Here is a 26,299-nt window from a genome sequence, read left to right on the forward strand (position 1 = left end):
TTTTAGATTCCACATCTAAAATTAAGTGAGAGCATGCTATAATTTGCCTTTCTGTGCCTTACTTATTTTACTTAACATAATGATCTCCAGTTCCATCCATGTTGTTGCAAATGACAGGATCTCATTCTTTTCTATGGCTGAATAGTACTCCATTATATATATGTACCACATTTTCTTAATCCATTCCTCTGTTGATGGACATTTAGGTGACTTCCACATCTTAGCTATCGTAGACAGCCGCAACAAACATAGGTGTGCAGATATCTCTTTGATACACTGATTTTCTTTCTTTTGGGTATATACTCAGCAACAGGATTGTTGGATCATATTGTAGCTCAATTTTTGGTTTTTTGAGGAAACTCCAAACTGTTGTTCATAGTGGTTGTAGTAATTGACACTCCCACCAACAGTGTACAAAGGCTCCCTTTTCTCCACATCCTCACCAACATTTGTTATTGCCTGACTTTTGGATACGAGCCATTTTAACTGGGGTGAGATGATATCTCATTGCAGTTTTGATCTGCATTTCTCTGATAAGCACCTTTTCATATGCCTGTTTGATCTGCATTTCTCTGATGAACACCTTTTCATATACCTGTCTGCCATTTGTATGTCTTCTTCTGAGAAATATCTATTCAAATCTTTTGCCCATCTTTTGATCAGATTATTAAATGTTTTCCTATAGAGGTGTTTGAGCTTCTTATGTATTCTGATTATTAACCCTTTGTCAGTGGGTAGTTTGCAAATATTTTCTCCCATTCTGTGGGTTGTCTCTTTAGTTTGTTGATTGCATCCTTTGCTGTGCAGAAGTATTTTGACTTTCTGTGATCCCATTTCTCCACATTTGCTTTGGTTGCCTGCGCTTGTGGGATATTACTGCTCGAGAAATCTTTGCCCAACAAATGTCCTACAGATTTTCCCCAATGTTTTCTTGTAGTAGTTTTATAGTTTGACGTCTTAAATTTAAGTCTTGATTATGATTTGATTATTTTTATATGATGAGAGATAGGGGTCTAGTTTCATTTTCTGAATGTAGATATCCAGTTTTCCCAGGGCCATTTATTGAAGAGATTGTCTTTTTCCAGTGAATGTTCTTGGCATCTTTGTTGAAAATGAGTTCACTGTACATGTGTGAATTTGTTTCTGGGTTCTCTATTCTGTTCCACTGATTTTTGTGTCAGTTTTTGTGCCAGTACCATGCTGTTTTGGTTACTATAGCACTATAGTATAATTTGAAGTCAGGTAATATGATTCCTCCAGTTTTATTCTTTGTGCTTAATATAGCTTTGGTTATTCTGGGTCTTTTGTGGGTCCACATAAGTTTTATAATTTTTTTTCTATTTCCGTGAAGAATGTCATTGGTATTTTCATAGGGATTGCTTTGAATCTGTAGATTCCTCTGAGTAGTAAGAATATTTTAACAATATCGATTCTTCCAATCCATGAACATGAAATATTTTTCCACTTTTTGTTGTCCTCTTTAATTGCCTTCATTAGTGTTTTACAGTTTTCATTACAGAGCTTTTTCACTTCTTTGGCTAAGATTAATTCCTAGGTATTTAATTTTATGTGACACTACACATAAAATGGGATTTTAAAAATTTCTTTTCCATATTGTTCACTGTTGTCATATAGAATGCTACTAATTTTGTATTCTTGTGTTCTGCAACTTTACTGAGTTTATCAGTTCTAATAGCTTTCTGGTGGGGCCTTTAGGTTTTTCCAAATATGAGATCATATCTTCTGTAAACAAGGATAATTATTTGACTTCTCCCTTTCCAATTTGACACACTTTATTTCTTTCTCTTGTCTGATTGCTCTAGCTAGGTTTTCCACTACTATGTTGAATAACAGTGGTGAAGGTGGGCATCTGTGTTGTGATTCAGATCTTGGAAGAAAGGCTTTCAGTTTTTCCCCATTCACGATGATACTAGCTGTGGGTCCATTTTGCATGACTTTTATTATGTTGAAGTATGTTCATTCTATACCCAGTTTTTTTAAATTTTTTTTTTTTTTTTTTTTTTTGAGACGGAGTCTCGCTCTGTCGCCCAGGCTGGAGTGCAGTGGCGCGATCTCGGCTCACTGCAAGCTCCGCCTCCCGGGTTCACGCCATTCTCCTGCCTCAGCCTCCCGAGTAGCTGGGACTACAGGCGCCCGCTACCACGCCCGGCTAATTTTTTGTATTTTTAGTAGAGACGGGGTTTCACCATGTTAGCCAGGATGGTCTCGATCTCCTGACCTCGTGATCCACCCGCCTCGGCCTCCCAAAGTGCTGGGATTACAGGCGTGAGCCACCGCGCCCGGCCAGTTTTTTTAAATTTTACATTAAGTTCTGAGATACATGTGCAGAGCATGCAGGTTTGTTACATAGGTATACATGTGCCTGGTGGTTTGCTGTGCCTATCAACCTATCATCTAGGTTTTAAGGCCCACATGCATTATGTATTTGTCTTAATGCTCTCCTTCCCCTTAGCCTCCATGCCTCTGACAGGCCCCGTTGTGTGATGTTCCCCTCCCTGTGTCCATGTGTTCTCATTGCTCAACTCCCACTTATGAGTGAGAACATGTGGTGTTTGGTTTTCTGTTCCTGTGTTAGTTTGCTGAGAATGATGGCTTCCAGCTTCCCCCCTGTCCCTGCAAAGGACATGAACTCCTTCTTTTTTATGGCTACATAGTATTCCATGGTGCTATACCCAGTTTTTTGAGGGCTCTTACCATGAAGGATTATTGAATTTTATCAAATGTTTATTCAGCATCAATTGAAGTGATCACATGGGTTTTTGTTCTTCATTCTACTGATATGATATATCACAGTGATTTATTTGCATATGCTGAACCATCCTTGCATCCCTTGGATAAACCCCACTTGGTCATGATTCATAATCTTTCTTTCTAATGTATTGTTGAATTTTGTTTGCTAGAATTTTGTTAGGACTTTTGCATCAATAACATAAGAGATATTGGCCTGTGGTGTTCCTTTTCTGATGTGTCTTTGTCTGGTTTTGGTATCAGTGTAATACTGGCCTCATGGAATAAATTTGGAAGTATTCCCTCCTCCTCTATTTGTTGGAATAGTTTGAGTAGGATTGCTGTTAGCTCTTCTTTAAATGTTTGGTAGAATTCAGCAATGAAGCCACTGGGTCCTAAAGCTTTTCTACACTGGGAGACTGTTTATTACAGCTTTGACGTCGTTACTGGTTACTGGCTTGTTCAGGTTTTGAATTTCCTTAGGGTTCAATCTTGGTAGGTTGTTTATGTGTCTAGAAATTTGTTCATTTCTTCTAGATTTTCCAATTTAATAGCATATAGTTGCTCATTGTAGCCACTAATGAACCTTTGAATTTCTGCAGTATCAATTATAATGTCTCTTTTTATTCTGATTTTGTTTATTCAGACATTCTCCTTTTTTTCTCAGTCTGGCTAAAGTTTCATAAATTTTGTCTAACTTTTCAAAAAACCAACTTTTTGTTTTATTGACCTTTTTAATTTCAATTTCATTTATTTCTGCTCTGATCTTTTTATTTCTTTTCTTCTACAAATTTTAGATTTGGTTTGCTCTTGCTTTTCTAGTTCTTCAAAATGCATCATTAGATTGTTTATTTGAAAGTTTTCCTCTTTTTTGATGTAGGCTCTTATAGCTATAAACTTTCCTCTTAGTACTGGTTTTTCTGTATCCCATAGGTTTTGATATGTTGTGTTTTCATTATCATTTATTTCAAGAAACTTTTCAATTTCCATCTTAATTTCTTCATTGATCCACTGGTCATTCAGGAGCATATTATTTAATTTCCATGTGTTTTTATAGTTTCCAAAATTCCTCTTGTTATTAATCTCTAGTTTCATTCCACTGTGGTGAGAGAAGATGCTTGATATTATTTCAATTTTTTGGATGTTTTAAGACTTGTTTTGTGACCTAACATATGGTCTATCCTTGAGAATGATCCATGTGCTGAGGAAAAGCATGTGTATTCTGCAGCTCTTGGATGAAATGTTCTGTAAATGTCTATTAGGTACATTTGGTCTGTAGTGCAGATTAAGTCCAATGTTTGTTTGTTGATTTTCTGTCTGGGAGATCTGTCCAATGCTGAAAGTGGGGTGTTGAAGTCTCCAGCTATTGTTGTATTGGAGCCTATCTCTCTCTTTAACTCTAATAATTGTTGCTTTATATAATCTGTGTGCTTCAATGTCAGGTGCATATATGTTTACAATTGTTATATACTCTTGCTGAATTGACCCCTTTGCAACAATATGAATGAACCTGGAGGACATTATGCTAAATAAAAAAGCTAGTCAGAGAAGGGCAAGTAATGTGTGGCTTCACTTATATTAAATATTTAAAATAGTTACCATCATAGAAGTAGAGAATAGAATGATGGTTACTAGGGGATGAGAGACAAGAACATGGGGAGTTTTTGTTCAATAAGTACAAAGTTTCATTTATGCAAGATGAATAAGTTATAAGAGATCTGTTATAAAGCATAGTGCTTATAGTTTACAGTGCAGTATTGTGCACTGAAAATTTTGTTAAAAGTGTTGATCATATGTTGTGTTATAACAAGCACAAATAAGAAGCACAAGGAAACTTCTAGATGTAATGGTTATGTGTATTACTTTGTGGTGATATTTTCAAGGGTGTATGTATATATCATACTCATCAAATTTTTTTTCTTTTTTTTCTTTTTTTTTTTTTTTTTTTTGAGACAGAGTCTCTCTCTGTTACCCAGGCTGGATTGCAGTGCACGATCTTGGCTTACTGAAAGCTCTGCATCCCGGGTTCACGCCATTCTTCTGTCTCAGCCTCCCGAGTAGCTGGGACTACAGGCGCCTGCCACCAAGCCCAGCTAATTTTTTTATTTTTTTTTTTTAGTAGAGACGGGGTTTCACCGTGTTAGTCAGGATGGTCTCGATCTCCTGACCTCGTGATCCGCCCGCCTCAGCCTCCCAAAGTGCTGGGATTACAGGTGTGAGCCACCGTGCCTAGCCCATACTCCTCAAATTTTATACATTAAATATGTATATCAATTATACCTCAATGAAGCTGTATTTTTAAAAAAAGAAAATAATAATGTCTTTTGAAGTCCAATTATTCTCATTGATTGAATGTATGAAAAGGTATAGAAGAAAATTATTTGATTATTTTATTCTTTCAAAAGTCTTGTACCTACCATGCATAAAGTGACCTCAGTTCTCACTTCTGCCACTCATATACTAACATTGAAATAATACAGAGAAGATGAGCATGGCTCCTGCACAAGGATAAAGTGGCCTCAGAACGCAAAAAGAGATGCACACTCTAAGTTATGAAAAATAATGTGTTCAGCATATTTTGTTCTTGTTACCCCTTATTAAATTCTTAAAATGTATTTGGAACAGTTATTTAAAAATAGCTTATGCAATATCCTACTGACCAATAAATTTGAACTATGAGCACATGCAGGAATTGCTTATTTTCAACATAAAGCTATAATGAAGGACATTACGATGTAAATGAAAGTGTTTGGCAGGAAACTGAACATTTTATTAAAACTGAAGAAAAGTCTCCTAACCTAGATAAATACATGGTAAATACTTAATAATTTATTTTTCTGAATCCCTGGGAATAAGTATCAGACATAAAATAGAGACTTTGTGGTGAGGATCACAATTTACAACCATCCACAGCTCTCTTTTCAATAGTTTATGCTCTCATATAAACATATAAACATTTTACTTAGTTACACATAAAAAAGGAAAAAGTCCCTTATGAAGAGAAAATAAGTGAGCAGTAATATAGTTCATGTGAAATTTAGAACTATGGGTTTGACTAAATAGAAGCTGAATAAGCTACCTGGCTTATAATGAATTCCTTGCAAATCATGTCCATAGGAATCACAATTTTCCCGAGAGAAGTTTCCTCAGAGCCTCTTTCATATCCTTGTTCCTTAAAGTATAGATGATAGGATTTAAAGTGGGGGTCACCATGGTGTAGAAGAGGGAGATAAACTTCCCTTGGTCCTGGGCATAGCTGTCACTAGGTTGCAGGTACCTGTAGATTATGGTGCCATAGAATATAATCACCACTGTAAGGTGGGAGGAGCAGGTGCTGAAGGCTTTGTGCCTTGCCTCTACTGATTTGATCCTCAGCACAGCTTGAGTTATGAAGCCATAGGAGATGGAGATGAGTGCTGGTGGAATGACAACAAACAGAACACTAACAACAAAAAGCACCAATTCATTGACAGTGGTGTCCACACAAGCCAACTTGAGAAGAGCTGGTACTTCGCAAATAAAATGGTCCAGCCTATGGTTGCCACAGAGAGGCAATTGCAAGGTAAAAGTTGCATGGATTAGGGAATTAGCCAAACCACTGAGCCAGGAGATAGATGCCAGCTGTTGGCAAAGCCGTGGGTTCATGATGACTACATAGTGGAGGGGTTTGCAGACAGCAACGTACCGATCCAAGGCCATGACAGCCAAGAGGATACATTCAGTGGAGCCCAGTGCCAGAGAAATATAGAGTTGCGCCACACAACCACCGTAAGTGATCGTCTTCTTTGGTCTTTGCAAGTTAACTAAGGTCTGAGGAGCAAGGCTAGTAGTGAAGCAGATGTCCAGTAAAGAGAGGTTGCTGAGAAAAAAGTACATTGGGGTATGAAGAGGGGGATCCAGATATGAGATGATGATTATGGTGAAGTTTCCCACAAGGGTCAGGAGGTAGAAGAAAAGGACAAATACAAAGAGAACAGCCTCCAGACGAGGGTGGTCTGAGAAGCCTAGAAGGATGAAATCCATTAGGGAACTCTCATTGGCCAATCCCATCCCTCCAGGGGGATCCGCACCTAAGGCAGGAATGGAATGGGTACATCCAAAACAATTAAATTTAGAATAACAGAGTACACGAGCTGAGAGGATCATGGAGACCAACTTTCCCAAACTATTCATTTTTCACCCTAAACTATTCATTTTTCACTAATGTGCTGCTGACTTGGAACATCAATCCATGTTTCTTCATTCCAGTTCAAAGGCTCATCTTTAAAAATTATGAATGATTTCAACTTTGGAGTCGTCTGGGGATTGATTATTAAAGCCAATCAAAGTGCATATTTACATGCATATCAAAAAATCCACAATGACCTACCACTAAAAATAAATTTCTCTCAAAATACGGTGAACGGTATCTCCCTGATTTTCAACTGTCAATAAATTATCTGCATGTGAAATACCTTACTCAGATTTGATTGTAAGCACAATCAGATGGGGAAGACTTTTTAGATAAAACTAATTAAAACAAAGACTTTAAAACCTTTAAAATGGGTATGATTGATATGAAGGAGATAGAAAATCATTTTTGATATGTGTCACATTGGTCCTAACTGGAGGAAAATGAGAAGACATATTTAAGGAACCAAAATATATGATATAAATTCAAATCATCTCATAAAAGTTTATTCAATGATTGAACTGCCAAAAAATAAAAATTAGTTTTAAAATTTTTTATTTATTTAGGCATTATTTAACCAAGTTGGCTAATAGTCCTTACTAGTGAAGAAAAATACATATACTCAAAGGAATATATATAATTATAAGAGTTAAAGATGCATTGCAGTATTCTTATAAATATAAAATTTGTTTGAAGGAACCCTGAGATAAATCTATTAAAACTCCCTAACGTTTTGGCCAGATGCTGTGGCTCACCCCTTTAATCCCAGCACTTTGACAGGCTGAGTCAGGTGGATCACTTGAGGTCAGGAGTTCGAGACCAGCCTGACCAACTTGGTGAAACCCCATCTGTAATAAAATACAAAAATTAGCCAAGTGTGGTGGTGTACACCTGTAGTCCCAGCTACTCAGGAGGCTGAGACAGGAGAATTGCTTGAACCTGGGAGGCGGACCGTTGCAGTGAGTCAAGATCGCACCACTGCACTCCAGCCTGGGAGACAAAGTGAGTGAGATTCCATCTCAAAAAATAAAAATAAAAATAAATAAAATTCCTTAACTTTCAAAATGTCAAAAACACATAACAAATTATAAACAAAAATGAAAATAATTTATGAGACTGTTGAAGAAAACTCAAAGTCATCTGGAGAATGTCGGAAGAGAATGTGTGAATGATTCACTTGTCTTTGTAAGAAGATTCAAAAAGAAATATTTTGCAAATTATGCATCTGACAAAGGACTAATATCCAGAATCTACAAGGAACTCAAGCAAATCAGCAAGAAAAAACAAATAATCCTATTAAAAAGTGGGCAAATGACATGAATAGACATTTCTCAAAAGAAGATATACAAATGACCAACAAACAAATTTTTTAAATGTTTAACATCACTAATAATCAGGGAAATGCAAATTAAAACCACAATGAGATTCTACCCTACCCCAGCCAGAATGACCATTATTATAAAGTCAAAAAACAATAGATGTTGGCGTGGATGTGGTAAAAAGGGAATGCTTATCCACTGCTGGTGGGAATGTAAATTAGTATAACTTCTATAGAAAACAGTATGGAGATTTTTCAAAAAAACAAAAGTAGATCTAAAATTCAATCCAGCAATCCCACTACTGGGTATCTACCCAAAGGAAAAGAAGTCATTATATCAAAAAGACATGCACATGTGTATGTTTATTGCAGCTCAATTCACATTTGCAAGGATCTGTAACCAACCTAAGTGCCCATCAACCGATGAGAGGATAAAGTAAATGGGTTATACATCATGGAATACTACTAAACCATGAAAAAAATGAAATAATGCCTCTCAGCAACTTGGATGGAGCTGGAGGTCACTATTCTAAGTGAAGTAACTCAGAAATGGCAAATACTGTATGTGCTCACTTACAAGTGGGAGCTAAGCTATGGGTATGCACAGGCACACACAGTGGTATAATGGACATTGGGAACTGAAAAGGTGAGAGAGTGGGAGGGGAGTAGGGGATTTAAAAAACTACATATTAGGTGCAGTGTACACTACTCAGGTGATACGTGCGCTAAAATCTCAGACTTCACCACTAGGCAGTTCATCCAGGTAACCAAAAACTACTTGTACCCTCAAAGCTATTGAAATTTTAAAATATAGTTTTTTGTTTGTTTTGTTTTTATTTCTTTACTTATTCATTTATTTTTAATCGACAAATTAAAATTGTATATAATGATCATGTACAACAAGATAAATACTGTTTTTTTAAAAAATATAGTTTTTTTTCTGGGCCTTTTTCACATAATATGCTCCAAAATATGAGGCAGGTAGTAGTGTTCTAATTCTACAGATGAAAAATGTTTAAAATACATGCCCCAAATTACTCAATTTTAAGTTTATGGGGCTGGATAAAGCCCAACCCAGAGTTAGGCTTAATACTTCCCTAAAGGCAGCTCATATACTTGACTCCATAAGCACCTTTGGCACCTAGGACACGTGTATTTAATTTTCTTGTGCAAAAGGGTAAATGGAGTTACCTGTGGCCACTCCAACTGTCTTTCCACCACTTCAGCCAGCTAAAGTTACTGCTGTGTCCCCAGGACCTAGCAAAGGGCCTGACCCACAGCTGGGCTCAGTGAATACTATGGAATGAATGAGTCAGTATTTAATTGAAAGCTGATCACATAATACCACTATTATTATGGTTTTTTTATTATTCTTTAAGTTCTAGGGTACATGTGCACAAAGTGCAGGTTTGTTACATAGGTATACATGTGCCATGTTGGTTTGCTGCACCTATCAACTCGTCATTTACATTAGGTATTTCTCCTAACGCTGTCCCTTCCCCAGTCCCCATCCCCCACAACAGGCCCCTGTGTGTGATGTTCCCTTCTCTGTGTCCATGTGTTCTCATTGTTCAATTCCCACTTATGAGTAAGAACATGTGGTGTTTGGTTTTCTGACCTTGCGATAGTTTGCTGAGAATGATGGTTTCCAGCTTCATCCATGTCCCTGCAAAGGACATGAACTCATCCTTTTTTATAGCTGCTTAGTATTCTATGGTGTATATGTGCCACAATTTTTTTATCCAGTCTATTGTTGATGGACATTTGGGTTGGTTCCAAGTGTGAGTAGTGCCACCATAAACATACGTGTGCATGTGTCTTTATAGTAGCATGATTTATAATCCTCAAAACTTGTACCCTCAAAGCTATTGAAATTTTAAAAGTTTTTTTGTTTGTTTTGTTTTTATTTCTTTACTTACTGTGTTTTTATTTCTTTATTCATTTATTTTTAACTGACAAATTAAAATTGTATATACTTATCATGTACAATACGATAAATACTTTTTTTTAGTATAGTTTTTTTAAAAAAAAGATTCAAAAAGGTGAGTGCTGAAGGTATGCTTAGAAAATAAAATACTTGGAGTCAAACTGTAGAAATCACTGGGTGAAATAAAGTTCTTAGCTTTGCTGTGCAGGCAGTAAGATGTTGTTAAAGGCTCTGAGCACACAAGAGAGTAATATTTTCTGTTTCCATTTTGGAAATATTGGTGCATTGATAGGAAGATGGGTAGGGAAGATATTGATGTGAGGGAGTTCAGGTAGGGATAGTTCAATAGTTCTCATGATATTAACTAGGTTCATGACATGTGAATAGCCTGAGAATTACCAAAATGACAACATTAACTGAATGAAAGTCAATGGGAAGAAAATTAATGGAATGAAAATGACAAAATTAACCTAATACTGACTTTTAAATGGAAAGGGAGGTAAACTGAGGATATAAGATGATTTCGTGCTTTTCTTTCAGAATGAGGAAAGTAGGGATATGTGAAATCACAGGGCAATTCCTATTCTGACTAATTGTTGTATGACTTACCAAGACTCCCAAATCAAAATGTGTTTCAGAATCTCATCAGCCAAGGTTATTCTTCCTGCTTGTTGTAAAATGTTAGCATAACATTTGAGTAAGGTGATTGTGTCTAATGTGCATATTTACATTCCCTTCAGAGCCAGCTGTGGGTTCTTTCCTCCCACCAGAGGCAGATGGAATGTTTGCAGAATGCCTGTAGAAATGTCAGTTTGTGCTAAACTCAGACACTTTTTTTTACCATTTTAGACATTTCTAATTTATATTTCTCCCTATAATTGAGAATCTTTGCATTAAGTATGGCAAAATAAATAATAAATAGAAAAATATACATATTAGTACAAGTTTAGAGAAGAGAATGATCACAAACACATTTAGAGAAGATGGCAGAAAGCAAGCTGAGCCCTTACATTCAGCTATGCCGTGTGTGTGTGTGTGTGTGTGTTTACCTTTTAATTTCAGGCATACATGTGCAGGTTTGTTACATAGGTGAACTTTTGTCACGGGGCTTTGTTGTAAGATTATTTTGTCACCCAGGTATCAAGCCTAGTACTAATTAGTTATATTTTTCCTGTTCCTTTCCCTCCTTTCACCCTCCACTCTCTGGGAGGCCCCAGTGTGTGTTGTTCCCCTCTATGTGTCCATGTGTTCTCATCATTTACCTCCCACTTGTAAGTGATGACATGTGGTATTTGGTTTTCTGCTCCTGTGTTAGTTTGATAAGCATAATGGAGCTATGGCTTTTCTTATGCTGCTTCCCATGACAATGATAATCTTCTCCAACCCCCTTCACCAGGCAGTTATCTACACACTTTTAAGAATCAGTATTTCTCACGAACAAAGTCCTCTTTGACTCTGATTAGCACTCCTCTCTCATACATCCCTCCACCCAACCTTGGTGAGGCTTATTTTGTGTTCATTCCGTACCCTAAACTTACCTCTACAATAAAAAACTCCAATACCATACTGACGTAATGTTTTATGACCGTATGTATCTACTAAACCATAACCTACTTCTTAAACTGAGGGGTCATGTTCTACTGATATTTTATGGAATTTATATGATATCAAATGCATACTAATGTGTCAATAAATGCTTGATGAAGAAATGAATGCATTTTTCATGTGTCCTATTTCCCAGTCAGACTCTGTTGAATCTTTCTGGACAGAAGATACTGGGAAAAGAAGTGGTTAATATTGGTGGATCAGCTGACCTATGGAGAGAGCTGAGCTATAAGGTGTCAGAGGACCCTAAAGCAGCAAGGAACCAAAATGAAAGTTACCGTGAAGCCTCTAATCACTGACTATAATGATGCATTCCAGTGTATAACACTGGAAGAAGCATCAACTCCTCCTAATCCCTTCCCATCCCGCTACCCCACCTCTCATGCAGTGGTGTTTGGTGAAGGTAAATCAGCACAGATGCGAAGGTCATGTCACTGTCGAGGGTTCCATGAACGAAAGGCCCCTGCAATTTTATGGATCCCCAAACCAGGGAGAGTGAGAAAGGGAAAGGGCTACATGTGGTAAAGTACTGAATACTGAGTCAAAGATAGGAAAGTTGTCTTTAAGTTTCTCCCCTTCTCCTGCCTTACAAGAAGGCTCTGCCTACAGCACCAGACAAAGTGCAAGGAATAAAGATGAGCAAGGAATAAAGACGCTTAAGATATAAATGTGATTATGCAAAAGAACATGACAAGCCAGAGAGGTCAGAGCGAACCCTTGACTGCAACTCCCTCCAGAGTCTTCAACGCGCTGGCTGTGCCGAACACTGAGGTGAGGAGACAGCTTTCCCCTATCCGTACTTTTCCACATCTAGCCTTTACCCTTTCTCATGGTCCCTGGATCCATAAAACTGCAGGAGCCTTTTGTTCATGGAACCCTCAACAGCGATATGACGCCCACATCTGTGCTGATTTACCTCAGCTTTCACCAAGCACCATCGCATGCCAAGTCCTTGCAATTCCCCCCAAAACAGGTTTTTAACCACAAGTCAACCCCTTAAATACCTGTGCTGCCATGCCACTCAGCCCTTGTTCATTATTCTAACCATCTGCCTGAATAAAGCTTTAAGACAGACGACTGAAAAATCATAATCGTGTCCTCTCTCAATCTGGAGAATCCAACTTAAGACAGATGCGTTTCTGGTCTAGTCCATTTTCCAGATGCTCTGGTCTTCCATGGTTACTTGACAAGTTGGTGAAAATATGAGACCAATGGCTATAGATTTCCTAGTGTCTGTTCACGTGTTTTAAGACCAGATTGGAAGTTGCCCACCTGATCAGTAAAGCACTCGGTCTGTTTAAGTAAGTGTCATCTACGCATACATATTCTTGCTAACCATCAAATTTTACTAAAATACAATTACTTCATGAGAAGGAAACACAGAAATTAGAGCAGTGTTAATAGAGTCGAGAAACAGTGGTCCTCTGGAAAACATTTTATTTCTACTCAATGAAATCCAACCCAATAATTTAAACCCTCAATCATTTTGGTTAAATTGTAATTCAACTATCCCTCTGTTTCAGCTGGCGAAGAGCTTACAATTTCAAAGGTTAGCAATGGTGCACTACTTGAGGAAGCTTCCTCTGCAGTACTTCTCTTGAGTGATTTTTTTACAGAAGGCTGAAATTACCTCGAATTGAGTGTTCCACTTAAGTTATAGTTGTGTTTTTGTGGAATTGTGTGCTAAATCTATCAACTAAGTTGTTTCTATAAGTAAAATTTATCCCCAAAATGCTAATTATACTAATTAATTGCATGACACTAACTTGTACTTACGAAGACTAACAAGAAATTGCCCTATCTTTATATTCGATAAATGAAAGCAGAAGTCCAGATAGTTTACCTGTGTCACGCAACATTATTACTTTAACGATACAGCAAATCCAACAGTAATGAAAGCAATAAAGTTTCTACCTATTAACTTTTATGAACTTCTTTAAGATATGATTGCATTCAATTTAGATTACACCAGATTGAATTCTTATTTACACTCAGGAATATTTAAAGGTGTCGGTGTTTTTCACATCTTCAGGATGCAAGTCATATAACATTTTCTTAGCTTTGTTATTTTGTGTCCAGCCTGCTGTTGACCCACAAGACAACTGGCTTCAAAAAACAATCTGTTCAAGATTTATATTTCTCGCCTGAGTTTATCCTGAGGAAATTATGTTAGTGGCAATGAAAACTTGGAGAAAAAGGGAAGCAGAAAGAGTGAATTTTGCAAATTAACAAAATTGCCATGATTTGTTTTTACCACGTCTTCTGGGAAAAACCTGCATCCCCAGTAGGCAATTAGTGGAGGAACTGACTAGCTTCTTGGGATCATCAAGGAACAATAATACACATATTTCCCCAGTGTGAAGTATTCCTTTCTTCAGTATTATTCTGGCACCTCGTACTTCACATAGGAAATAGAAGCCATCAAACTTGTCCAACATGAAAGAGCGAAAAGAAAACCCACTTAAGTCTTCTGGGTCCCTCCTCCTTCACTCTAGTTACCATAGAGAAGATCTTCGTCATCCCCTTTAAAGAGAATCTCTTCGCCCGTACTTTGGATTTCTAACCTTGAGCATCGTTCTCTTAGAACTGAGATACTTTATATTAAAGCTATCATAACAAATGCCTAGAATAACTGTCTCTTTTGCAATCTCTTCTTACTCTCTTAAGCCCTTAAGGGTTGGATTCATCAGTCCCAGTCCAGCAGGACTGATCTTCTAACAAATTAAATTTTCTCCTATCGGAAACTATATGCTTATTGCTATGTTAATTATGTGTAGATTTCTCTACTGAGGACTAGATTCATGTATCCTATTTTGAAACTACCATCTCCACTAGGTGAGACACCTCCAATGCACTGTGTTCAAATCTAAACCCTTGCTCTCTCCATTTTGTTTGCTGTAAAAGTGAATAATGTCACTATTATCCAATTATGCAAGCTAGAAATTTAGGCCCATCTTTGATGTAACTGTCAATAACTTTATCTACTAGGTATAAAAGAGTTAGGACTGAAATTCAAAACTATTCTTCTGAGTCTGGTGATCTTTGTACTACAGTCACTTGGGAGGTTATTTGACATATTGAAATTGTTAGTTTTTCATATGTTCAACCTCTTGTATAATCACTGTATTTTTTAGCCTTCCTTCCTGAATTCTTTCCCCTCTGAATTCATAGCCTGTTTTTAATTTTTAAAACGTATATGTAGGCCGGACGCAGTGGCTCACGCCTGTAATCCCAACACTCTGGGAGGCCAAAGTGGGTGGATCATGAGGTCAGGAGATTGAGAGCATCCTGGCTAACATGGAAACCTGTCTTTACTAAAAAATACAAAAAAATTAGCGGGGCATGTTGGCAGGCGCCTGTAGTTCCAGCTACTCTGGAGGCTGAGGCAGGAGAACGGCGTGAACCCGGGAGGTGGAGCTTGCAGTGAGCCAAGATTGTGCCATTGCACTCCAGACTGGGTGACAGAGGGAGACTCCATCTCAAAAAAAAAAGGTATATGTAGTGGTACAATATTTATTAAATTATATGTATATAAGCATATATGTAAAATAAAATATAAAGTGATAAAATATACACAACAAAAAACTCATCATTTTAATAACTAATCATTTCAACTATTATTATACATTAAAGGGAACAAGTACAGGTTTGTTACATGGGTAAAAGGCATGACGTGTAAAATGCATGACACTAAGGCTTGGGGTCCCAGTGATTCCATCCCAGGAAGTGAGCATAATATACAACAGGTGGTTCTTCAGCCAATAGCCCACTCCCTCCCTCCACCATCTGTTGGTCCCCAGTATCCATTGTTCCTAACTTTATTTATTTATTTATTTATTATTATACTTTAAGTTTTAGGGTACATGTGCACAATGTGCAGGTCAGTTACATATGTATACATGTGCCATGCTGGTGCGCTGCACCCACTAACTCGTCATCTAGCATTAGGTATATCTCCCAATGCTATCCCTCCCCCCTCCCCCCACCCCCAACAGTCCCCAGAGTGTGATGTTCCCCTTCCTGTGTCCATGTGTTCTCATTGTTCAATTCCCACCTCATGTGTATTCAGTGTTTAGCTCCCACTTATAAGTGAGAACATGCAATCTTTGGTTTTCTGTTCTTGCATTAGCTCACTTAGGATAATGGCCTCTAGCTCCAACTATGTTGCTGTAAAGTACACATTTTTATTATTTTTTATAACTACCTAGTATTTCATTGTATAGCACATGTCTACCACATTTTCTTTATCCAATCCTCTGCTTGAGCACCTAGGTTGATTCCATGTCTTTGCTAGTATAAATAGCGCTGCAACATACAGGTGCATGTTGTCTTTTGGATAGAATGAATTATCTTCCTTTGGGTATATACCCAGGAGTGGAATTGCTGGGTCAAATAGTGGCTCTATTTTAAATTCTTTGAGAAATCTCCAAACTGCTTTCGAAGTGGCTGAACTAGTTTGCATTCCCACTAACAGTGTATAAGCATTCCCTTTTCTCCACAGCCTCACCAGCATCTGCCGGTTTTTGACTTTTTAATAATCAGTATTCTGACTGGTATAAGATGGTACCTCACTGTGGTTTTGATTTACATTTCTCTGATAATTAGTAATGTTGACCATATTTTCATGTGTTTATTGGCTGCTCATATGTCTTCTTTTGAGACATGTCTGTTCATGTCCTTTGCCCATTTTTAATTGGATTTTTTTGGGGGGTGGTTTGCTTGTTGATTTAAGTTCCTTGTAGATTCTGGATATAAGACCTTTGTCAAATATATTTTCTCTCATTCTGTAGATTGTCTGTTCACCCTGTTGGTAATTTTTTTTTTTTTTTTTTTTTTTTTTTTTTTTTTTTTTGCTGTGCAGAAGCTCTTTAGTATAGTTAGGTTCAGCTTGTAAACGTTTTGTTTTGTTGCAATTGCTCTTGGGAACTTAGCGATAAATTCTTTGCCAAGACTGATGTACAGAATGGTGTTCTTTAGGGTTTTTTCTAGGATTTCTATAGTTTGAACTTACATTTAAGTCTTTAATCTTGATTTGATTTTTGTATGTGGTGAAAGGTAGGGGTACAGTTTCCTTCTTCTGCATGTGGTTAGCCAGTTATACCAGCACCATTTATTGACTAGGGAGTCCTTTTCCCACTGCTTATTTTTATTGATTTTGTTGAAGATCAGATAGTTGCAGGTTCGTGAATTTATTTCTATGTTCTCTATTCTATCCCACTGACCTATGTGTCTGTTTATGTACCAGTACCATGCCATTTTGGTTACTGTAGCCTTATAGTATAGTTTGAAGTTAGGTAATATGACATAATAAAAAATGATAAAGGGGATATCACCACTGATCCCACAGAAATACAAACTACCACCAGAGAATAGTATAAACACCTCTATGCAAATAAACTAGAAAATTTTTAAAAAATGGAAAAATTCCTGGACACATACACCCTCCCAAGACTAAACCAGGGAGAAGTCGAATTCCTGAATAGACCAATAATGAGTTCTGAAATTGAGACAGTAATTAATAGCCTACCAACCATAAAAAGCCCAGGACCAGACAGATTCACAGCTGAATTCTACCAGAGGTACAAAGAGGAGCCAGTACCATTCCTGCTGAAACTATTCCAAACCATAGAAAAAGAGAGACTCCTCCCTAATTCATTTTATGAGGCCAGCGTCATCCTGGTACTAAAATCTGACAGAGACACAGCATAAAAAGAAAATTTCAGGCCAATATCCCTGATGAACATTGATGCAAAAATCCCCAATAAAATGCTGGCAAACCAAATACAGCAGCACATCACAAAGCTTATCCACCACAACCAAGTTGGCTTCATCCCTGGGATCCAAGACTGGTTCAACACATGCAAATCAATAAACGTAATTTATCACATAAACAGAACCAATGACAAAAACCACATGATTATCTCAGTAGATGCAGAAAAGGCCTTTGATAAAACTCAACACCCCTTCATGCTAAAAACTCTCAATAAACTCGGCATTGATGGAACATATCTCAAACTAATAAGAGCTATTTATGACAAACCCATAGCCAATATCATACTGAATGGGCAAAAGCTGGAAGCATTCACCTTGAAAACCGGCACAAGACAAGGATGCCCTCCTCACCACTCCTATTCAGCATGGTATTGGAGGTTCTGGTCAGGGTTATCAGGCAAGATAAGAAAATAAGGGATATTCAAATATGAAGAGAGGAAGTTAAACTGTCTATGTTTGCAGATGACATGGTTGTATATTTAGAAAACCCCATCATCTCAGCCCAAAAACTCCTTAAGCTGATAAGCAACTTCAGCAAAGTCTCAGGATACAAAATCAATGTGTAAAAATCACAAGCATTCTTATACACCAACAATAGACAGGCAGAGAGCCACATCATGAGAGAACTCCCATTCAAAATTGATACAAAGAGAATGAAATACCTAGGAATACAATTTCCAAGGGACATGAAGGACTTCTTCAAGGAGAACTACAAACCACTGCTCAAGGAAATCAGAGAGGACACAAAGAAATGGAAAAAAAATTCATGCTTATGTATAGAAACAATCAATATTGTGAAAACGGCCATACTGCCCAAAGTAATTTATAAATTCAATGCTATTCCCGTCAGGCTACCATTGACTACTTTACAGAATTAGAAAAAAACTATGTTAAATTTCATATGGAACCAAACAAGAGTTCATATAGCCAACACAATCCTAAGCCAAAAGAACAAAGCTGGAGGCATCATGCTACTTGACTTCCAACTATACTACAAGTCTACAGTTACCAAAACAGCATGGTACTGGTACCAAAACAGATATATAGACCAGTGAAAAAGAACAGAGGCTTCAGAATTACCACACATCTACAACCATCTGATCTTCGACAAACCTGACAAAAACAAACAATGGGGAAAGGATTCCCTATTTAATAAATGGTGCTGGGAAAATTGGCTTAACCATATGCAGAAAACAGAAACTGGACCCCTTCCTTACATCTTATACAAAGATTAACTCAAGATGGATTAAAGAGTTAAACCTAAAACCTAAAACCATAAAAACCCTAGAAGAAAACCTAGGCAATACCATTCAGGACATAGGCATGGGCAAAGACTTCATAACTAATACACCAAAAGCAATTGCAAGAAAAGCCAAAATTGACAAATGGAATCTAATTAAACTAAAGAGCTTCCATACAGCAAAGGAAACTATCATCAGAGTGAACAGGCAACCTACAGAATGGGAGAAAATTTTTGCAATCTATCCATCTGACAAAGGTCTAATACCCAGAATCTACAAAGAACTTAAATTTACAAGAAAAAAACAAACAACCCCACCAAAAGAAGACATTTATGCAGCCAACAAACATAGGAAAAAAAGTTCATCATAACTGGTCGTTAGAGAAATGCAAATCAAAACCACAGTGAGACACCATCTCATGCCAGTTAGAATGACAATCATTAAAAAGTAAGGAAACAGGCCAGGCATGGTAGCTCATGCCTGTAATCCCAGCACTTTGGGAGGCCAAGTCAGGCGGATCACCAGGTCGGGAGATCAAGACCATCCTGGCTAACATGGTGAAACCCCATCTCTACTAAAAATACAAAACATTAACCAGGCGTGGTGGCAGGTGCCTGTAGTCCCAGCTACTCGGGAGGCTGAGGCAGGAGAATGGCGTGAACCCAGGAGGTGGAGATTGCAGTGAGCCAAGATCGTACCACTGCACTACATGCTGGGCGACACAGCAAGACTCTGTCTCAAAAATTAAAAAAAAAAAAAAAAAAAAAGGAAACCGCAGATGCTGGAGAGGATGTGAAGAAATAGGAATGCTTTTGCACTGTTGGTGGGAGTGTAAATTACTTCAACCATTGTGGAAGACAGTGTGGCAATTCCTCAAGGACCTAGAACCAGAAATACCACTCGACCCAGCAATCCCATTACTGGGTATATACCCAAATGATTATAAATCATTCTACTATAAAGACACATGCACATATATGTCTATTGCAGCACTATTTACAATAGCAAAGACTTGGAACCAACCCAAATGCCCATCAATGAAACACTGGATAAAGAGAATGTTGCACATATACACCATGGAATACTATGCAGCAATAAAAAAGGATGAGTTCATGTCCTTTGACATGGATGAAGCTGGAAACCATCATCCTCAGCAAACTAACACAGGAACAGAAAACCGAACACCACATGTTCTCACTCTTAAGTGGGAGTTGAACAGTGAGAACACATGGATTCTAGGAGGGGAACATCATACACCAGGGCCTGTCAGGGGATTGGGGGAAAGGGGAGGGAGAGCATTAGGACAAATACCTAATGCATGTGGAGCTTAAAACCTAGCTGATGGGTTGATGTGTGCAGCAAACCACCATGGCACATGTATACCTATGTAACAAACCTGCATGTTCTGTACACCTATCCCAGAACTTAAAGTAAAATTAAAAAAAAAAAATTTTTTTTCATCTCCAAAAATGGGGGATATTCTTATATTGTATGTACTTCACCATCACTGTTCCTTTCCTAACCCAAGTCTTAACTCATTTTATTGTTAGTGCCTGTTTAATTGCATCCTTGTTGCACTATAATCTACGATTCCAATATTCCGATCCCAGTTCCCAGAGCAAGCTTAATTTACATTTGATAAGCAAACTTATTAATGTATGAAGTATATGTCCCCATGAAAGGTGACAAAATAAACATAAATAGAAATCCCACTTTATGCAAGTCTTCTTTTGAAAAGTATCATTGATTAGAAAGTGAAGGTCCAATATAAAATTTTTATAGCTACAGATCCTACTTACTCTACAAATATTTTATCCAATATAGTTTAAAAGCATTAGGCATAATTTACTAAAAATCCACAGCAAACAATGATAGAGCATTATTTTTATTTTGGTAACATAAGGAGGAACTTTGTCACTTGACAAAATACCATAGTACCATAGTACCATTTGGTAGTACTCAAGAGAAATCTGCCTATGTTTGTAAGCATATTTTTGAAGTTTGTCAGCTTACAAATTGGATTTTTCAAAGTCAGGGTACTTGTTGGTGTCAAAATATTGCAGGAAGAGAGATTGTTGCTTCTAATATTGGAGAAGAATGTGGTGTTCCTGGAAAGGGATTGAAGGGCCAGCATAAAGAAAAAAGAACGATAAGGAAGATTCAAATGCTTTCAGTGCATGCTCTGTCACATCTGCGTTATCTCTGCTTAAAACATAATCTTATTTAAAGTGTTCTCAACTCATGAGAGTTTTATAAAGAGCAAAAGATCATAGTTACTCTAAAAATAAAAGCCCTCAGAAAATTTGGGGAAGTTTGGGAGAGTTTGGAAAACAGCAGGCACTATAATTGGTTGGATACAGAACCATATTAACCAGATTTGGAAGGTCAAGATAAAGCTCCAGCTGATATCTTGACAGCATTGCCTTAGGCGAAGTCTTCTACAGGAAACTCTTTCCTTTCCTTACCCATCCTTTCCCCTGTAGTCCTCCAGGGTTGCTTCTTAGCTTTACTGAGGTGGCAAATTAAATGCCACTTTCCCAGGAAGCCTTCAGTTAGCTCCTTGATAGTCAATTGCATAACACACTATTTTTTTCATAGACCTTATTCCAGTTTCATTTTCATGGTTACCTTGTAGTTTGTTTTGTTTTGTTTTGGGGGGTTTGTTTGTTTGTTTGGTTTGGTTTTTAGACGGAGTGTTACTCTGTTGCCAGGCTGGAGTGCAGTGGCGTGATTTCAGCTCACTGCAAACTCCGCCTCCCGAGTTCAAGCGATTCTCCTGCCTCAGCCTCCCGAATAAATGGCATTACAGGCACGTGTCACCATGCCCAGCTAATTTTTGTATTTTTGTTTTTTAGGTTCATCTTTTCTAACAGCAATGAGTTCAGGGTGGGTATATACCGTTTATTTCTAGTTTTTTCCCTATACTTAGCAACTAGCACTGCATGTGATATTCAGTACTTGCACATCAAAAATGTAACAAACTGTAAATAAACAACTGAGGGACACTGAAAGGATACACACTCAAAGGACAGAAGCCATACAGTGCATTATCTTACTAATTATGCCTCTGCTTCCGAAGAGTTATAAACAACAACTCATTCTCTAACGTTTAATACTATTTTTAAAATGATCACCACATTTGGACTTAAAAGACCCTTCTACAATATCCTTCCTCATCTCACTGAATTCATTTATTTATTTTGATGTAAGTTTGAACAGAGGACATAGTTTCCTACTACAGAGTATACAACCCAATGCCTGCTATAATGCAGTGAAATAGGAAGTATAATACCATGAGTTCACACAACGTTTTCTAGACTCAAAATGCAAAAATTCCTTATTTCCAGAAAAAGAATGGTATGGGCCATTTAGAGTGAAGCCATGGGAAATGAAGTTCAGTATTTTAGTGCAAATAATGTAAACAATTTGGTGAAGGTTTTATCTGGAAGATATATCTCAAAATTATGAAAATGTTTCATATACAGAAATGCAGTTATAATAACAATGTGTTATTATTTGTGTATCCATGTGAGCCACAGAAAATTTTACAGCTGTGTTTTTTCTATAGACTGAGACTCCAGTGTTAGGCAATTCAAACTATTTCTTGATGCAACTACACAACCAGAGAACTGGGCTTTCATCTACTTTCCACATCACCTTTAAAGTGTGCCCTTTGTCTTTGTGTTGCATTTGCATGTCTACACATCTCTTCCACATGTTAAGAGGATGGCATATAGGGTGCAATTTAAAAATTTGCCTCATTACAGCTTGTTCAACACGCATGCATCTCAGCTACACTCTTGGAAAAGAATAAGCTATGTGTCCATCTACAGGAAGGCTCAGAGATTAATGCGTTATTAGCAACCAAAAAAAAAAGTTGGCTGACATAAACATTTCTTGAATATGTTCATGTCTATCTTAATCCAGTAAAGTATTTATTTAAAAGTAGTTTCAAATGTACTACACAAATGATATATTCTGCAGCAAAGGCACTGAAGCATAGATTGACTAAAGGACTCACCTTATACTGCTACTGGGTAATGGCCAAGTTGCGACTTTATAGACATATGTTTCATGTATGTATGTAGACATATTCCATAGTATTTTACATAATACAAAATGTTGTACAAATATTTAATCAAAAGAAAATGTGAGAAGAGCCCATTAAAAAGCCTCTTATTAAAAGATGCTACTTTTTACCAAAAAAAAAAAATTCATCACAGTGTCACTTAAACTTTTTTTTAATAATCATAAAATATTTACTCCCAGAGCATTTGCTAGAACTTTCTTTAATGCCTCTTTCACCTCCGTGATCCTCAAGGTATAAATAAGAGGGTTAAGCATGGGGGTTACCACAGTGTAGAAGAGAGAAACAAACTTGCCCTGGTCCCTGGATCTACTCTTGGCTGGCTGCAGATACACAAAGATGATGGTTCCATAAAAGATGGTGACCACTGTCAGGCGGGAGAAGCAGGTCCCGAATGCTTTCTGTCTCCCGGTAGCTGACTTAATCCTCAACACTGCGTGGGCAATGTAGCCAGAGGAGACCAGGATGAATGAGACAGGCACTATCAGGAAAAGGATACTAGCCACAAAAAGCTCAGCCTCGTTAAACGTGGTGTCCACACAAGCCAGCTTGATGAGCACAGGGACCTCACAGATGAAATGATCCACTTGGCGATGCCCACAGAAGGGCAGCTGCAGGGTGAGGGTGGACTGTACCGGGGTGGTGGCTATTCCACTGAGCCATGCCACAGATGCCAAGGCCATGCAGAGATGGGTATGCATTAAGACAGTGTAATGGAGAGGACGGCAGACAGCCACATAGCAGTCACAGGACATCACAGCCGGGAGGACGCACTCAGTGGATCCCAGGGCATGGGAGTTGTAAAGGTGAACTGCACAGCCACCATAGGTGATGGTTTTTGTGGGTTCCCACAGGTTTACCAGGAGCTGGGGAATAACACTGCTGGTGAAGCAGTGGTACAGGAAGGAGAGATGAGAAAGGAAGAAATACATCGGCATATGAAGCTTGGGTTCCAGGCGAGAAACCAGAATGATGGTGGTATTCCCCAAAATAGTTAGTAAATACAGAATCAATATGAGCACAAATAGAACCTTCTGTAACTGAGGATAATCAGAAAACCCTAAAAGGATGAAACCTGCTAGGTTGCTTTCATTAGTATGTCTCACCATCCCCATATGTAAAGTGTGTTCCCCAAGGCTGAGGCATAGCTGAGAAAGATAACACATCACATAGGGTTAAATGAGTGACAATGTCACCTGCCTACCCAAAAAAGTATTGTATGTTAAATGCTTAGAAGCTATGTCTTTACATCCAGTGACTTAGATCTATTTATTTTCCGAATATGTGCATTATAAATAAATGCAATACACATCCTTCAAATATCTTAGCTGTCCTTCAATGCTTTCCGAAGCAGAGAAGAGCAAGAGCAGACATTAGGAAACATCATCATCTTTTGCAGGAAATAAATTTGACCCTTCCTTTAAAATAAATTTCCCCTTTTATATTAATGTATTTCAAGTTACAGAAGAAGGGAGTCTCGAGATACCATCTCACACCAGTTAGAATGGCGATCATTGAAAGTCAGGAAACAACAGGTGCTGGAGAGGATGTGGAGAAATAGGAACACTTTTACACTGTTGGTGGGACTGTAAACTAGTTCAACCATTGTGGAAGTCGGTGTGGCGATTCCTCAGGGATCTAGAACTAGAAATACCATTTGACCCAGCCATCCCATTACAGGGTATATACCCAAATGATTATAAATCATGCTGCTATAAAGACACATGCACACGTATGTTTATTGGGGCACTATTCACAATAGCAAAGACTTGGAACCAACCCAAATGTCCAACAATGTTAGACTGGATTAAGAAAATGTGGCACATAGACACCATGGAATACTATGCGGCCATAAAAAAGGATGAGTTCATGTCCTTTGTAGGGACATGGATGAAGCTGGAAACCATCATTCTCAGCAAACTATCTCAGGGACAAAAAACCAAACACTGCATATTCCCACTCATAGGTGGGAATTGAACAATGAGAACACATGGACACAGGAAGGGGAACATCATACACCAGGGACTGTTGTGGGGTGGGGGCACGGGGGAGGGATAGCATTAGGAGACATACCTAATGCTAAGTGACGAGTTAATGGGTGCAGCACACCAACATGACACATGTATACAAATGTAACGAACCTGCACATTGTGCACATGTACCCTAAAACTTAAAGTATAATAATAATTAAAAAAAGAAAAAGGTTTTAATAATCACAAGACCTATTTGTGTACATTGGAAAGGAATCAAAATTTTAAAAATGGGTATTAAATATGTCACTCCATCAGTTACTAACAGTGATAAAAAAAAAAAAAGAACTAATGTCCAGCCTAAATTACTTCTCAAATACTGGATCCCTAAAAGGCTAAAAGAAAATAGTTTATGAAGAAAAGGGCAAAGAAGAAAGAACAACAATGGCACTTAAATAATAAAAGAAATCCCAGCGACTTGGGAGGCCAAGGTGGGAGGACAGCTTGAGGCCAGGAGTTTGAGACCAGCCCTTGCAACATAGCAAGACACTGACTCTCCAAAAAAAAATTTAAAATTAGCTGGTCATGGTCCCATGCACCTGTAGTCCCAGCTACTCAAGAGACTGAGGCAGAAGTGTCGCTTCACAGGAGTTCGAGGTTGCAGTGAGCTATGATCATGCCACTGCATTTCAGCCTGGGCAACAGAGTAAGACCCTATCTATAAAAAAAAGTAAATTAAAGTAACAAATAAAGGAATAAATAGTAAAATAATGAAAATAAAGTTAAAGAATTAAGACAAATCGTGTCAGTATAGGCACACAATGATTGCTCATAGGTGATTATAAATACGAATGAAATAAATACATCAATCACTTAAGGGATGAGTGCTCCAATTAATAGAAAAAGGCATGTCATAGGCTAGGGTAAAAAAAAAACTAAACTCAAATTTATACAGCCTGTTTGAAACAAACAATACAGTCAATTAAAGAAAGAAAATAAAACATTTTTAAAAATTAAATTAGAAAAATTCAATATAATTTAATTTTGAGATAACAACAAAACTGACAAAACAGGGCAATTTTATTGATTAAAGATTGAATCTACAATGAACATACAGATGTAGTAAAACGTTATGTCCCAAGAAGGCAACAAATTGTGTAAATCAAAAACTGTTAGGACCAATTGCATAAAAATTAAAACATGTTTTTTAAAAAGAAACTGAAAGTGGAAAAAATCAAAATATGCCATCCAAAAAGAAGTCTCTTTTTAAAAATAGTTTAAACATTAATTTTAGTTTCAGGGTGTACATGTGCAGGTTTCTTACCTGGGTATACTGCATGATGCTGAGGTTTGGTGTATGATTGATCCTGTCACCCAGACACAGCATAGTACCCAGCAGTTAGTTTTTCAGTCCTTTCCCTTCTCCCTTTCTCTGCCCTCTAGCAGTCCCTGCATCTGTT

General features: G+C 37.6%; 2 protein-coding genes, 1 long non-coding RNA gene and 1 pseudogene across 3 annotated transcripts in view; 2 read left to right on the forward strand and 2 right to left on the reverse strand.

Annotated features, from left to right (window-relative positions):
* The window catches only part of LOC107970852 (uncharacterized), a 75,422-nt gene that overhangs the window by 28,794 nt on the left and 20,329 nt on the right, over positions 1 to 26,299 (forward strand). The gene's annotated exons all lie outside the window — the stretch shown is intronic.
* Positions 5,183 to 5,296, forward strand: LOC112207077 (U6 spliceosomal RNA; annotated as a pseudogene).
* On the reverse strand, positions 5,868 to 6,798 carry OR2G3 (olfactory receptor family 2 subfamily G member 3). Its single transcript, XM_001141172.4, has one exon. It carries the CDS (start codon positions 6,796 to 6,798, stop codon positions 5,869 to 5,871), a length of 930 nt encoding a protein of 309 aa, XP_001141172.1. The 3' UTR covers position 5,868.
* On the reverse strand, positions 21,655 to 24,527 carry LOC469747 (olfactory receptor 2G2). Its single transcript, XM_525131.6, has one exon. The coding sequence runs from the start codon at positions 24,033 to 24,035 to the stop codon at positions 23,031 to 23,033; it is 1,005 nt and encodes a 334-aa protein (XP_525131.4). The 5' UTR covers positions 24,036 to 24,527; the 3' UTR covers positions 21,655 to 23,030.

This window comes from Pan troglodytes, chromosome 1, assembly GCF_028858775.2.
Source record: "Pan troglodytes isolate AG18354 chromosome 1, NHGRI_mPanTro3-v2.0_pri, whole genome shotgun sequence".
Lineage (NCBI taxonomy): Eukaryota > Metazoa > Chordata > Mammalia > Primates > Hominidae > Pan > Pan troglodytes.